The sequence below is a fragment of the Martes martes genome, assembly GCF_963455335.1.
Source record: "Martes martes genome assembly, chromosome: 9".
Classification (NCBI taxonomy): Eukaryota; Metazoa; Chordata; class Mammalia; order Carnivora; family Mustelidae; genus Martes; species Martes martes.
In genome coordinates this window covers 57858252-57873642 of record NC_137896.1, presented here as the reverse complement: position 1 = coordinate 57873642, position 15391 = coordinate 57858252, and the positions used below count along the sequence as shown (strand labels likewise).

At 43.5% G+C, this 15391-nt stretch overlaps 1 protein-coding gene across 1 annotated transcript in view; it reads left to right on the top strand.

The window, feature by feature from the left end:
- Positions 1-921: 921 nt before the first annotated feature.
- The window catches only part of IL1RL2 (interleukin 1 receptor like 2), a 35632-nt gene continuing 21162 nt past the window's right edge, over positions 922-15391 (top strand). Inside the window, exons 1-6 of the mRNA XM_080814626.1 lie at positions 922-1151; positions 1619-1680; positions 2784-3018; positions 5805-6000; positions 11270-11429; positions 14851-14925. Of these exons, the coding sequence (XP_080670752.1) occupies positions 1623-1680; positions 2784-3018; positions 5805-6000; positions 11270-11429; positions 14851-14925 (724 nt within the window). The 5' untranslated portion in view covers positions 922-1151; positions 1619-1622. The remainder of the gene's footprint in view (positions 1152-1618; positions 1681-2783; positions 3019-5804; positions 6001-11269; positions 11430-14850; positions 14926-15391) is intronic.

Sequence of the window (15391 nt, the reverse complement as noted above, 5' to 3'; positions counted from 1 at the left end):
CAAATAAGTAAGAACATAAATGTTTTACAAGCTCTTCATTTTACTTTCAAATGTAGTAACTATTGGCAGATGTAACCCACATAAACAAGCACTTTGGAATCCTTAGTAACGTGTAAGAGCGTAGAAATGTGCAAACCATCCACTGGCCTCGGGCCATCCCAGAAAGTGCTACTGGTAATGCAGGTGCTGAACTCCTCCTGTCCTGCTCCTGCCTCTGTTTCTAAAACTACAAACACCACCAGATAGACGTTGGCCAGGAATCTGCTGAATGGAGTTGGCATTTTATATATATTTTCTAAGTCCCAGAGCCCCGCGGGGATCTCTCTGGGCGTGTTTCCTGATGGCCAGCGCAACAGTCCTGGTTGATACTATCCTATTTGGAAATTTCAGACAGGACCAGACCTCCTGCTCCAGGTGGTTCAGGATCCCGCTGGGATGTCTGCTTTACAGAACTTGACCACACGAATCAGGTAGATAAAGGCTATTCCTTGGAAGCCACTGGGATGGGTTCCACTTTGGGGACATTCCATATAAGCCAAGCAGAGCATGGAATCCCTGCTCAAATGGGGTTTGTAAAGGAAAGAACTGCTTTACGGGCACAATTTGGAATAGATTTAAGCAGACAGGCCGGCCCATGAAAGACTTGTTAGCTGCCAGAAAATCAGGAAACACGTCTTTAAACCCACTTCTTAGTGTGATGCCACCGTTCCTTCCTATGCAACCCCCTGGGGGAAGGCAAGCCTGCCCTGCCCACGGTGGCAAGGAAGTAGCCTGGTATGGAAACGCCACGCCTGGGTTCAGTGCCCGTTCGCAGGATTCTCCACTCTCCATGGGATCCTGCGCGCTACAGGCACGTCGGGCAGGTAGGCACCCGTTGGGAGTGTGCGACTGAGCCAAGCGGGTGGGGCGCCGACCATCGGAAAGGTGTGGAGGGAAAGAGGTGGATGGCAAACAAGTACGCGACAGATCCGGAGGCCAGAGATCAGGACTCCGGGGCCGCCCCGGACCGGCTGGGCGACCTTGGGGGAGCGGGTTCCGTCTCTGGGCGAAGGTGCGCAGCTCGCGTCTACCAGCGGGTCCCGCGGCGTTCCGGCTTCCTTTCTCTTTTCCTGCCGGCCTTTGCCAGGTCGGCCTGAGCTGGCTTCTCCCAGGTGAGCGGGTGGCGGGGGTTCCGTTTGGACTGCCGGGCCCAGGAGGATCCCCGAGGCTAGGGACGCGCAGGGGAGGCTACGCGCGACTACGTGCAGGTGGGGATCCGGGGTGGGTGGCGTGTCGCCCACCGCGCGCAGGACGCAGACCCCGCCTCGCTGCCAGACGGTGGAGAAGGCGTACCCGGGGCTGGGGGTCTCTTTCCTGCAGCCACTACGCTAACTATCTGACCCCGGGGGCTCCTAACTCCTCCCGCGAATCCCTCTCCAGCCGTAATTCTGCAGGTTGGGCGAGGAGGAGGGAGTCTTTGGGGGCACGTCGGGTTAATGTGGGGCCAGAGGTGGAGGGCTCCCCACGAAGAAGGGAAGTCCAGAGGCCTGGGTTAGGATCTCTTGAGATTCATTGTCGCCGCTCCCCTCCCGCAGTGCCCCATCCCCGCCCACCTTCTCTCTTCCTCATAACCCAACAGGGGGATGCTGGCCTTGCTGCTCTGCGGACTGTCCTTCGCTCTCCCACCCTTTGCCCGAGCAGGTAGGTTCTAGGTTCGGCTGTCCTTGGGCCTCAGAGGCCACCCTCTCCTCACCCGCCTCCCTGCGGCTCTGAGAGAGTCCCCCTACTCCGCCCTTCAACCTCGTGCGAACCCCCGGGGGATCGCATGACACTGGAGACTTGTGGTTACACTTACCCCAGGGGACCAGACAGAATTCCCTCCGAATGATGAAAGGGCAATTTTCAGTTCCCAGCTTCTGACGCTCAGCCTCCAGGTCACCTTTGAGTTTTGAGGTGACTTTGGAGGGGTGGGGGTGGGGGAATAGGCAAATTTGGAAGTCTGGAGTCAAAATGCTCCAATGGAAATAATACTATTTTATATGACAGAGGGTCATTTTATGACCCAGGGTTAAAACACAGAAACCATCAACACAACATTTCTTCCAAGAAGAAACATGGTTTCTTCAGTGCCATTCAGTAGAAAGGAACTTTAAAATGAGCAGATTTATTTTTTTGTTTTTTTTTTAAATTTTTTTAGCAATCCTTTTTTGGGATGGTATACTTACACCTTTTCGGGACGATAGAGTGAAATACCTGGGTGGCGAAGCAGAAAGAAACGGGACAAGGAAGGCTCAGTATAGGAATGTTTACTCTGAAGGAAGAGGATGAAGGCGATTCAGGGTCTTAGAAGAGAATGGATGGAGAGAAATCATTCCAAATGGGGAGGATGAGTCGGTGTGTTTTATGAACACATTTGAAGGACTTCCAATTATGCTTTCAAATCAGCAGAAGATTTACGGAACTCCCACACAGGAGATTCTTCAGTAAAATTTTAAATTGACTAGAAAATTCACGAGGCATTTAAAAAAAAGATTTTATGTATTTTAATGTATTTGACACAGAGAGATCACAAGTAAGTAGAGGCAGAGAGAGAGAGGGGGGAAGCAGGCCTCCTGCCTAGCAGGGAGCCTGATGCAGGGCTCAATGCAGGGCTCTATCCCAGGACCCTGAGATCATGACCCCAACTGAAGGCAGACGCTTAACCATCTGAGCCACCCAGGCGTCCCTTAAAGAGGCATTTGTTAAAACTAATAATCAATAATAATAGAGTTCTCTTTCACGATTGTTCCCCTTTCTTTCCCTAGATGCATGCAAGGATGTTAGTCTGCAAAATGAGGCACCTTCAGCAGGCCAACCTTTTGCTTTTAACTGTACACACCCACCACTAACATCTGGGAAAGTACATGTAACATGGTATAAATATCCTAGCAAAATCCCAGTATCCAAAAACACACAGTCTAGAATTCACCAGGAGCAAAACTGGATTTTGTTTCTCCCCCTGACACAGGAGGACTCTGGGATCTACCAATGTGTTATAAAGTAAGTTTCTCATTTAAAATACAGCTCTCTACCTTTCTCTCTTATATATCTCTACAGGATATATGTATGTAAAAATATATAATGTTTTATATAAATATATATAAAATATTTTAACGTATATATGTAAAAATATAATACAGTATATAACTGTATACATATACAATTATTTTAGGAAAATTCTTAATAAATGTAGAAAATTCAATGAGAAGAATAAATACTAGTTTTGTAATTGTTACCGGATGGTTTCCAGTGAGGAAACCTCCATCATGAGGCCACAAGCCAGACCAGCTTAAAAACCTGTTTCTCCCAGTATTACTACTACCTTCTTTATTGGAATTCAGGAAGTATGTATGACTGGTGGCAAAGCCAGATGGGAATAAACCTCCTTTGAGCCCTTTTTGTAAGGGCTCTGTGATAGGGACTTAATGGTGGTTCGGTATCAGCATCAGCGTGTTGTTGCCCCCGTTCTGAGCCCTGTGCTGGGAAGTAGTGTAGGGGAGTGGCACAGGTCTGGTGGGAGACAGTTGAGCCTGGTGGGGGCTGCCGTGAGCCAGAAAACATATTAGTCCCACCAAAGGTAGTGGCCTATTCAGCTCAAGTCCATTTTCTAATTTTTCAGGGGAACATGGAAATTGTGTGTGTGTGTGTGTGTGTGTGTGTGTGTGTGTGTGTGTGTGTGTATGTGTGTGTGTGTAACTTTTCAATAAGCTTATGTGTGTGGCTTAAATAAAACCCAATTGTGGATCAATTTTGCCTAATGGCCTCGATTTTGTTACCCTCCCTTATGGACAGGCTCGTCTTTAACCAAGTATTCAATAACTCTGAACCTTGATTTTCCCATCTGTAAGATGGAAGTAACGCCAACCTGATAGAGGTGAAGGGACAGTTGGTTGAGATGATGTGTGACACTGGTACTCCAGGAGGGTGATCGTGCTCTCCCTCTGCTCTTGTCTCTGTGGTCTTCGCCTTGGCCTCTCAGTGGTACCAGAGTGGGAATGGTTGTGAGCCCCTGTTTCCTGGTTCCTTCCCACAGTTTAACTCACCATGTAGAACAGGGTGCTGACGTCTTGTGGCGGTGTGCTATCCTTGGACTCTAGGTTATAAGTTAGAGAGCTGCAGATTGTATGACACACAAATTCATCTGGATATCTAGGCTGAATTTAGAATACTTAAGTCTGAGAGTTGTAAACTGGGGAAGATAACCTTTTGTAGAAGGTAGACATAGATGCTTTCTGTCATGAAATAAATGTGAATTCTCAAAAATCTTTAACATACGGAGATGAAACATACTTAGTCAACTGCATATTTTTACTTTGAAGTAATTTCAAATTCATACAAAATTTGCAAAAATAGTATAAAGAAGCCCCATCTACCCTTTATCTAGATTGCCCATTATTTAACATTTTGCCACATTTACCTTAGAATTCTCTCTCACTCTCTCCCTCCGTATGTGACTGATTCCTGAGCAACATGGGTTTGAAGTGCACAGGTCCACTTATACACAGATATTTTTTGATAAATACATTACTATAAATGTATTTTCTCTTCCTTGTGGTTTTCTTAACATTTTTTTCCTCTAGCTTACTTTATTTAAGAATACAGTATATGCTACACATAACATTTAGAATATGTGTTAATCCACTGTTCATGTCATCAGTAAGGTTTCTTGTCAAGAGTGGGCTATTAGGAGTTCAGTTTCGGGGGAGTCAAAAGTCATATGCGATTTTCAAGAGTGCAAGGGAGCCAGTGGCCCTAATGCCTGAGTTGGTCAAGGGCCACCTCTATGTGTATATTTACATGCAATATTGTGGTTTTTGGGGTTTCTTCCAAATTTTGAGCTGTATGCCTCATGTTCCTTTAACCTGAATAATTCAATGTGCCATTTGCTATCAACAAAGATATTCTCTTACAGAATCACACAAGAATTAGCCTACTCCAGAAATTTAACCATCATGCGATATTTTTATCTGATTCCCCATTAATATGCTAATTTTGCCCCTTGACTCGATTTTTTTTTATACATTTTTTTTTTTTCCTTTCCTTTCCGGGGGAGGGTCCCATCCACATGAATTGCATTTGGCTGTCATACCTTTTCAGTCTCTTTTTATCTGGAACAGTTCCTTGGTCTGTTCTTCACGACGTTGACATTTTTTAAGGAGTACTTGGAATTATTTTATATACTAGCCCTCCATTTGGGTTTGCCAGATATTTCTTCAGGCTTAGGTTGAGGTTGAGCCTTCTTGACTAGAATGCCACGTAAGTAGTTTGTGTCCTCTGCAGACAACGCACCCCGAGGCTTGTGGTATCCATTTGCTCCTCACTGGTGCTGTTCAGCCTGATCCCTTGGCCAAGGCGTGGTCCAGGGTTTCTGCAACAGAAACATTATTTTTTTCTTTTGTAATTAATGATTTGTGAGCTGCAGCCTGCCTGGGCTGGGGCAGAGCCTTTACTCAGTGTCTTTTCTTTCTTTCTTTCTTTTTTTTTAAAAGATTTTATTTATTTATTTATTTGACAGATAGAGATCACAAGTAGGCAGAGAGGCAGGCAGAGAGAGAGAGAGGAGGAAGCAGGCTCCCTGCTGACCAGAAAACCTGATGCAGGGCTCGATCCCAGGACCCCGAGATCATGACCTGAGCCGAAGGCAGAGGCCTTAACCCACTGAGCCACCCTGGCACCCCTTTACTCAGTGTCTTGATGATGATTTGGCAAAATGTGAAGATGAACGGCTCCAGATGATCTGGTGGTTATTTGAGTTCATGAGGTTTCCATTTGCCCTTTTCCTACAGCAGCACAGACACCTGTCACAGAATACACGTTAACCTCACTGTGTTAAGAAAAGACTGGTGTGGTATTTCTGGAAATGGCCAGCTGATTTTATCAGATGAATACAAACAAATACTTCATGCAGGAAGGGACGACAGCCTTACCTGTCATCTGAACTTCCCACAGAGTTGTGTTTTGGATTCACTGAAGTGGTATAAGGTAAAAAACCAAATAATTTTCCTATTGATATTTTTCTTCTTCTTTAAAACTTACCTGCTTTTTAGTTGAAGTTGGCTCTTTTCAGGCAGAATTAGTGAAGAGGTTTGTGTACCTGAGACAGATTTGTTTGCCAGTGGTTACTGATAATTTTACCCTGTAATTATTGTTTTTAAAATTAATAGTTATTACAGCTTTATAATATTTTGTCACTTGGATTCACCATCTCCCTACAATGATTGTTTTCAGGCTACTTCCAGTATCCTTTTTTTTTTTTTTTTGAACAGATCAATTAATTTCTTGGAATGCGTACTACATGCCTGTGATTCAATAATCCCAAAGTATAAAAAGTCACCCCTGGCAAGTGTCCTTTCCACTCCTGAGCTATATTTGCCCTGGGCCCATCACACCTTTCCTAACCTGTGGCTGCCGTTGTTAGGGACTTGCCTTCTCTGCATTATTTCTGTATAATGCTATACAAGCAAATGAAACCATACCCTGCCCTTCCATTTTCACGCAAACAGGGAATCCTAAACTCGCCTTTCTGCACCTTCCAGCACTCTCTTTTCTTGGCTGTCCTGGCAGATGATAATGTCTAAGACATAATCCTAGACACCGAGGGGCACAGGCTGCTTATTTAAGATGGGATTAGTTTTCCTGTAACTCTCTGCCTGTTGGCACTAGCCGGTCCAACCATCTGGGTCATGAGTTTTCTCTGTGGAAAGCTTTTTAGTTGCTGATTCAGATTCTTTAATGGAGATAGCCTTATGCCAATTTTTTATTTCTTCCTGAAGAAGTTTTGGTAAGATTCCTTTTTTGTAGGAAATCACTCATTTCCTTAAATATTTCAGATACTCTGGTACACAACTGCTTGTCATCTTTGCCCTTTTTGTGTCTAAATTCTGTGGTGAGGTTCTTCTTTTTTTTTTTTTAAGATTTTATTTATTTATTTGACAGACAGAGATCACAAGCAGGCAGAGAGGCAGGCAGAGAGAGAGGGGGAAGCAGGCTCCCTGCTGAGCAGAGAGCCTGATGTGGGGCTTCACCCTAGGAACCTGGGATCATGACCTGAGCAGAAGGCAGAGGCTTTAACCCACTGAGCCACCCAGGCGTCCCGAGGTTTTTCTTTTAATTCCTGTTATGATGTATTTCTCTCTCACTCCTCACTTGACTAGTCTCATAAGAGAGTTGTCCGTTCTATTATTTATTTTTCCCAAAGAATCAAGTTTTGGCCTTGTTCATCCTCTATTATATGCTTCATGTTCTTTTATTTTGTTTCTACTTTTCTGTCTCATGAGGACCGTGGCAATGAATGTCCTTATTCCTGTTTTTTGTTTTTTTTAAGATTTATTTATTTATTTGAGAGAGAGTGTGTGTATGTGTGCATGCATGGGGAGAGGGGCAGAAGGAGAGAAAAAGAAACCTCAAACAGCCTCCTTGCTCAGCATAGAGCCCAAATGGGGCTTAACCCCAGGACCCCGAGTTCATGACCTGAGCCAAAATAGTGTCGGCTGCTTAACTGACTGAGCCGCCCAGGTGCCGCTTATCCCTCTCTTTTAAACCACGTTTGCCAGTGTGTGAATTTTTTAGGCTACATGCTGATTAGCCTTATAACTGTTAGGTTGTACAGTATGTATATGAATAAAGTATTCAGTTTTATTGATGCTGCCAAGTTACTCTAAAAAATTTTATATTAGTTTTTACTCTCCTATGCAATATTCTGGGCTCCCTAAAACCTTATGTGGGACTTTGTACTATAAGACTTATATTTTTAAAATCTGTCTGGTGGGTACAATTGTTACCTAATTGTTGTTTTAGTTTGCTTTTCCTTAATCATTAATGAGGTGGACCAAATTTTTCATACATTTATTGACCGTTCTGAATCCTCCTCTGAACTTCTGACTCCTATCTTTTGCCCAATTAATTTATTTTTTCTTACCATTTCATTACTGACTTACAGGAGATTTTATGTATTTGTATATCCTGGGTACCAATGTTGGGAATGCATGAACAGTTTTCATTGAAGTATAGTATATGTATAGAAAAGGCATGAAGCATAATTGGACAATCTTGATGGATTATCAGAAAGTGAACACACCTTTTGGCTACTCCTTCCAACGATCAAGGTCAAGAATGAAACTACCACCCGGACCTCAGAAGGCTCGCTTCTGCCATCTTCCAAAAACTATGCCTTCCGAATTCCCTGACTTGTAATAGCATAGGTTAGTTTTGCCAGCTTATGGACTTCATTGAAATTGAGTCCTATTGTATGAAGCTTTTTGTGTCTGGCTTGCTTGGCTCAGTAGTAAACTTGGGAGAATCATCCTTTGAAGTGAGAGGATTGGTTCAGTCATTTTTAGGGCCATGATTTTAGTGGTTCAATCAAAGCACATGGCCATTTCACATCCCAGCTGACAACTTGAGAATTGGACGGGGATGTTCTTCATTGTCAAGCCCTGACTCTAGCTTTTGTCCCCTACATGGATAGGTTTGTCAAAAGCACTGTCTTAGTCTGTCAGCCATCACCTTCAGAATAATTGGTGATAATTCTGAACACCTACTATTCCATTAATGAAAAATTCATCTTTATAGAGGTTAAAGCTACCCCCTGCCCCTTTTCCACTTACAAGGCTAATACTGGTCCTTAGGTATTAGCCTTAGTTCAGGAAGTTTCTCCCGACTAGATGGATGGCTTCTGAGTTCTTTCTACCTCCAGTGTTTTTCATTTTGTGTATCAACTATTGGGCTAATGGAAAAATTACACAGTTATTCATTTAATGTGTGTCAGCAAGTGTAATCAACACTCTGCATACTCTCTCTCATGATCCTCTTATTAACATTGGCTCTGACTACAATTTAATTATTTTTTCTAAGATTTTATTTATTTATTTGACAGAGAGAGAGAGAGATCACAAGTACACAGGCAGGCAGAGAGAGGGAGAAGTAGGCTCCCCGCTGAGCAGAGAGCCTGATGCAGGGCTCGATCCCAGGACCCTGAGATCATGACCTGAGCCGAAGGCAGAGGCTTAACCTACTGAACCACCCAGGTGCCCCTACAATTTAATTATTAACAATAATCCTGTTCCAGGGAGCTCCTGGCTGGCTCAGTCGGTGGAACATGTGACTCTTGATCTCTGGGTTGTGAGTTCAAGCCCCACATTGGGCATGGAGCCTATTTGGAAAAAAAAAATCCCCTCACAGTATCCCTGTTCTGTTCAAAGGGTATTGGTTGCCAGGCCACAGTCCCCTCCATCTCAGTTGGCTCTGACTGTGACCTTACCCATTTTCCAAGTCCTGCTTTAGCCTTCTCAGGATATGGTGAGTCTCAGTTCCTCTCTGTGGCTTCTGTAGACTCTTCCTGAAACATCCTGTTTTCCACCTTACAACCTTGCAACCATTACCTCCTGACACCAGCATCAGGACCCTCTTGACAGTAGGACTCTTCTGGAATTTGTTTTCCTCCTGGCCTGGACCTGTCATGGTCATAGATTTAAAGGCACTTGACATCTGTAGAGAGGTGGATTTTTAGGATCAACTTTGTTACTACCTCAGTATTAAGATCAATGGATTTTTTTTTTAAGCACTTGTTTGGGCTTGTCCTTTACTAATTGAATCAGATTATCCATGGATGGGGTTCAGATATTTTTATTTTTAAAATAATGCTCAGGGGCCCCTGGGTGACTCAGTCGATTGGGTGTCTGACTTTTGTTCTCGGCTCAGGCCATGGTTGATGGGACAGAATAACTCTTAAGCTACCAAGGCTAGATTTTAATATGATTAAATGTTTGTACACCTTGAAAGAAAGAATGTGTTGATCAGAAGGGGACTGGTCAATAATGGAAACATAGAAAGGGAGGCCTGGGGATTGCTCCTATCCAAGCTCTCTCCAGAGAAGAAGTTTTCATCGTCCGAGGACCTAGTGCTGTTTGTTTGTCCCTACTCTCAAGAAGGGGGCACCACGTTATTGGAATCTGATGCCTTCACCCATCTGACTCTCACTGGTAATTCCCATTTTACTTGGTAAGTCATTGCCCAATTATAACTGGGTTTCCCAAATAAAGAATAATGTGAGACTTCTAGAAATTCATATTGTAAATAAACAAATGCTCATTCCGGCATGATTGAGTTTCCCCTTTGTGAAGAATGGGCTCTGATGCAGAGCTAGCTACAGCTGACTCAGGGACAAGACAGCTGGACACGTGGGCAGTTAAATCTTCACCGGGGTTGTAAGTTGGTCCTCTACAGTAGGATTGTGAACTTTCTAAGGACAGTGGCTACATCCGCCTGACAGAGCTTCTCACAACTTAGCAAAGAGCAGGAACCTGAATGCTTGAATGAGTACATGGACTCAGTAATCCGAGAACTTACTCTATAGAGTGGCACTTTCCAAAGAAAGGGGAAACATTTTGAGAGAGTTCAGGAGGGGGTCTATGAAATGGGAGAAGCATGAGAATGTGAGCTTGTGACAGTGTCCTGCCAGTGGATGGGGAGGCCTGCCCTGGGGGCGGTTGCCGAGGATGACAAGTGAGAAGGACATTCCTGAGACTAACCAGGCCTCGGGCTGGTTTGGTGTGAGGTTGTTCTAGTTGATGTCATGGCAGCATCGGTGATGTAATGAGTTAGGTGACATCTGCCCATAAGCCTAGCCAGCATACTTTGACTGTTGTTCAGGCCTCCAAGCAGAATGTTCTCGAAGAATTATTTTGGACCTCTGTAAAGTCCAACCCGATAGGTGGAGAAGGTGTATTTGGGCCTGGAACACAGTGGAAGAGCTCATTAATCACTAGGGCTTGCAGTCTTGGTATAGGGGCTTGGTGTCATGAGATGGTGGTTTACTGGGAGCTATGGGCCCCTGTGGGTGGAGGGCATTCCTGCCTGTTCACACCCTCCTACTATGCTCCTCTGTGGGCCCACACAATCCTCCTCCATGTAGTCTGCCTTCTGGTTCCAGTAGGCCTCTTTCCTCTCAACTTCCATTAGACTTACTATTGACAGCCTGCACAATACAGCGTGACATACTTGTCATATCTGTAGATATCTGTAGATATCTATCTATCGATGTACCCATTGACACCTATAGATATAGATATCATTTTCAGTTAGAGTATAAATTACCTGAGGTCTAAAGATCACATGTTTCTTGCCTCTCCCCGTGTTCATAGGGTGCTGTTACCCAGAAATGTAACTGATACACCAAAATACTCTTTGATTTAATTTATGTGTATATATATATATATATATATATATTTTTTTTTTTTTTTTTTGTATTTAGGGCTGTGAAGAGATTAAAGGAGAACGGTTTATTTCCTGGGAAATGAAGCTTTCAGTGAGCAATGTTTCGGCAGAGGACGGAGGGAGCTATGCATGTCAAGCCCGACTGACACACACAGGGAAACAGTACACTGTTATAAACAGCATCACCGTGAATATCGGTAAGTAAGCTCATAGCCATTGCCTTAGCTTCGTCTTGGCTTTGCGTGAGATGGCTGGCTTTTTGGGCAGAAGTGATTTTTTTTTTTTAAGATTTTATTTATTTATTTGACAGAGATCACAAGTAGGCAGAGAGGCAGGCAGAGAGAGAGGAAAGGAAGCAGGCTCCCTGCAGAGCAGAGAGCCCGATGCGGGGCTCCATCCCAGGACCCTGGGATCATGACCTGAGCCGAAGGCAGAGGCTTTAACCCATTGAGCCACCCCATGGGCAGCAGTGATTCTTGATCTTGGTTTTCTTGAAGGTTCACTTGCTCTCAGACTTGTTAGAATCCGAGGATAGAAAGGAGAGGACAAGGGGCATGAGCAGTTTTGTTTTCCTCATCTGGAAAAACAGAATACCCAACACTCTTTTTTTTTTAATATTTTATTTATTTATTTGAGAGAGAGAGAGAGAGAGAGTGAGAGAGAGCATGAGAAGGGAGAAGGTCAGAAGGAGAAGCAGACTCCCCATGGAACTGGGAGCCCGATGTGGGATCATGACCTGAGCCGAAGGCAGTTGCTTAACCAACTGAGCCACCGGGCAACCAAATACCCAACACTCTTGGCATGATAATTACATGAGAGCGTGCGTGTAAAGTGGGTACTGGGTGCCGGGTGAAGTGTGGGTGCTCGGGTAGCAGTAGGTATTACTGTTACTCTTATTTTCCTCAGCCATCACTGATGTGACTACCTTGCTGGGCCATTCCAACGTTGGCCTCCCCCGCCCACAGGAAGCAGAGTTCAAGGTCTCCGGGCTGGGCTAGAAGGAACCCTAAAGTTTATTTAGTTTAAGCCATTAATTTTATAGAGACCCAAGAGGGGGTGACTTAGGAAGCTTACAAAGCTGGTTAATGACAGAAACAGGACCAAGACAAAGGCTTGTGGTGCCCAGATGAGCATTGTTTCTTCTCAGCACATTCAGAAGGAGATCTTGCTACGGTGCCTTTTGCTCCTTTCTCAGTAGACAGTTGTCTTCTATGTTGACTCATCTAAATGGAAAGAACTGAAGACTGAATAGTTCTTTTTTCTTTTTGAAAGATTTTATTTATTTATTTGAGAGAGAGAGAGAGAGCGCGAGAGACAGTGTACGAGCAGGGAGAAGAAGGAGAAGCAGGCTCCCCACTGAGCAGGGAGTTCAATGCAGGATCCTGGGATCCCAAACTGAGCTGAAGGCAGACACTTAACCGACTGAACCCCGCAGGTGGTGCTCCTGAATATTTCTTTGACTTGAACCATCATATCTGTCACTAATTTCTGTCAGACTTCATCGTACTGGGTGCTACCTAGCAATTTCTTGATGGTGTGGCTCTCTCGGACCATGTGTTCAGCATCGGTGGCTTCCTGGTCCTCCCCCACCAGAACCCTTTACTTAAGAAAATTAACTATTACATTTTGTGATTTTTATGTTCTTGGGTTTCATGTTACCTGTTATCTCTCCAGATGTAAGCAAAAAAGATCTTTGTCTTGTTCACAGTTGAATCTCCTGCATCTAGCCCAGTGCCTAGACTAGATTAGGCATAGACCCATTTACTAACTGAGTGGTTGCTGATTATCATGCTTAGTTTTCCATTGATAACTGAAGGAATTCTTTGAAAGGAAAATGGAGACTACCTCAAGAGGTCTTTGAGTGCAGTAGTCTATATTTTGTATCCTTGCAATAAACACTTATTTATGATCTAGTATATGCCCCAATTGTTGGAACCTGGTAATTAAAAACTTAAAAAAAAAACTCTATCATTTCTTCTATTGAGAAGCTCTCAGCCTGGTGGTAGTAGAGCTGGAGATGTAAATGAATCATTTTCACATCGTGCAGTAAGAATAGAGTTATAGATGGTGTCTGGGAAGGAAAAGAATCAGAAGTAGCCAGAGGGGAGGCAGGCAAATGGTCTTGGAAGGCTTCCATGAGGAAATGGCTTTTCAGCTGAATTTTGAAGGATGAGTCAAATTTATAAAGGTAAAGAGTCAGGCAGAGCAGAGAGAATAGTCTAAGACAAAGCATGGAAGTGTCTACCTGCCTCGTTTGTATTGGGTCTAAAATTAACTTTGTTAGAGCCTATGTAAGCGTGAGGTAAGGAGTGATGGGAACTGATACTCAGTCTTCACAAGGGTGCCGACGATCTGAACTCGAGTGGAAGTGGCAGGGGATTCTTCTTTGGGGAGTAATTTATTTTTTTAAAAAGATTTTATTCATTCATTTGGCAGAGAGAGAGATCACAGGTATGCAGAAAAGCAGGCAGAGAGAGAAGGGGAAGTAGGCTCCCTGCTGAGCAGAGAGCCCTATGTGGGGCTCTATCCCAGTTTCCTGGGATTGTGACCTGAGCCGGAGGCAGAAGCTTTAACCCACTGAGCCAGCCAGGCACCCGTTTCGGGCAGTAGTTTAGTGGCTCTCTACTAAGTGCCTAATAAGGCCAGGTCCTGTGGTTTGTGGAGAGAGCATGAAAAGGAGGAAGCACCCATGACCACCGCTCTGATGGAGCTTTGAAGTCTGAGCAGGGAAGGGAGGCAGAGATAAGTCAGATAGTCTACTAGTGAGATGTGTAATTACCAAAGAGATGAATGCCATGAGCAAGTGGAAAGTATGAGATCGAGCAGACAAAGGACCTGTTGAGAAAGCTGAGGGTCAGGGAAAGCTTCTTGATAATAGTGATGCTGACAGTCAGGACCCATTAACTGAGTGATGGAGTGGGCAAGATTTTTCCTGACTGAGGGAGCCCTGTAACAAAACAGACCATGGTATGTGTGAATAATGGGAAATAGGCAGGTGGACGGGAGCGATGTTGAGTGGGGGAGGTCATGCGAGGTAATGAGGGTAGAGAAGTAATCAGCAAATGGGGACGGGAATAAGTGGAGAGAAACAAAGGGTTGGGAAGTCAGTATGAGGGAAGACAGTCTCACAGCGGGGTGAAGGAATGGGAGAACCAAAGAACAAAAGAGGACCAGATTTAAAGAATATGGAAAAGCAGGGATGGAGGTTGGAGCAGTGGGACCAAACATAAAACATTAGGATCAGTCTCTCTCCCTAACTGGGACCTAGACCAGAGCTTGGCTTGGAGTCACTGCTTACAAACTGTAATTGGATTATTAGGTAATAAGATTTTATTACACAATCTCATCAGTTTACATTTATATCAAATATAGAATGCTGAAGCGAAATCTCCTAGTAGCCCAGGTTTTAGGGTTTTTGCTCAGCAATTCAATTTCTGGTTTAAAAATATGCATTTATGAGGCAGTAGCTTGTCATGCCAGGAGTTTTGTTCTTTCCTTGGCTCATGTTTATGGAAGACCTGCTCAGTGCCACGTTTTCTTTACACTATTACCGGATAAATAGCTGGGAATGTATCATACATGATTCTAATGCAATTTCATGTGCGTATGATTTCTTAGCAGAAACAAATGGATATGCAGGAAGAATTCCTAAAATCATTTATCCAAAAAACAATTCAATTGAAGTACAACTGGGTGAGTAAAATTATTGAAGCCATTGAAATCACTAAAGACAGATTAATATACATGTTTAACATAAAACCAGTTAAATTTCATTGAATGTTCTGAAACTTGATGAAGCATTTTAAAAATTCATGTCAAAAATGTTGGAAAAATTTAGCAGGAAAATAATTGAATAGAAGAATAAAGAGAAATCTTTTCTAGTAAATAGTAAAGTATGTTTAATTATAAAGCAACAGTAAGTAAATACTGGTATTTGTATACAAATGGAAAGATTAAAGCAACATAATGGAAAACAATAAGCATATCCTAGTATATACAACAATTTAGTAAAGGAGATTTGTGGCATTAAAAAATACATAGATAAGGAGAGATATAGTATATTTGTGATATGAGGGTAACTTTTTTGAATGTAGTTCATTCTTTACCTAAAACATAAAAATACATTTTTGATGAATTGGAAAACTACATATAAAAATAA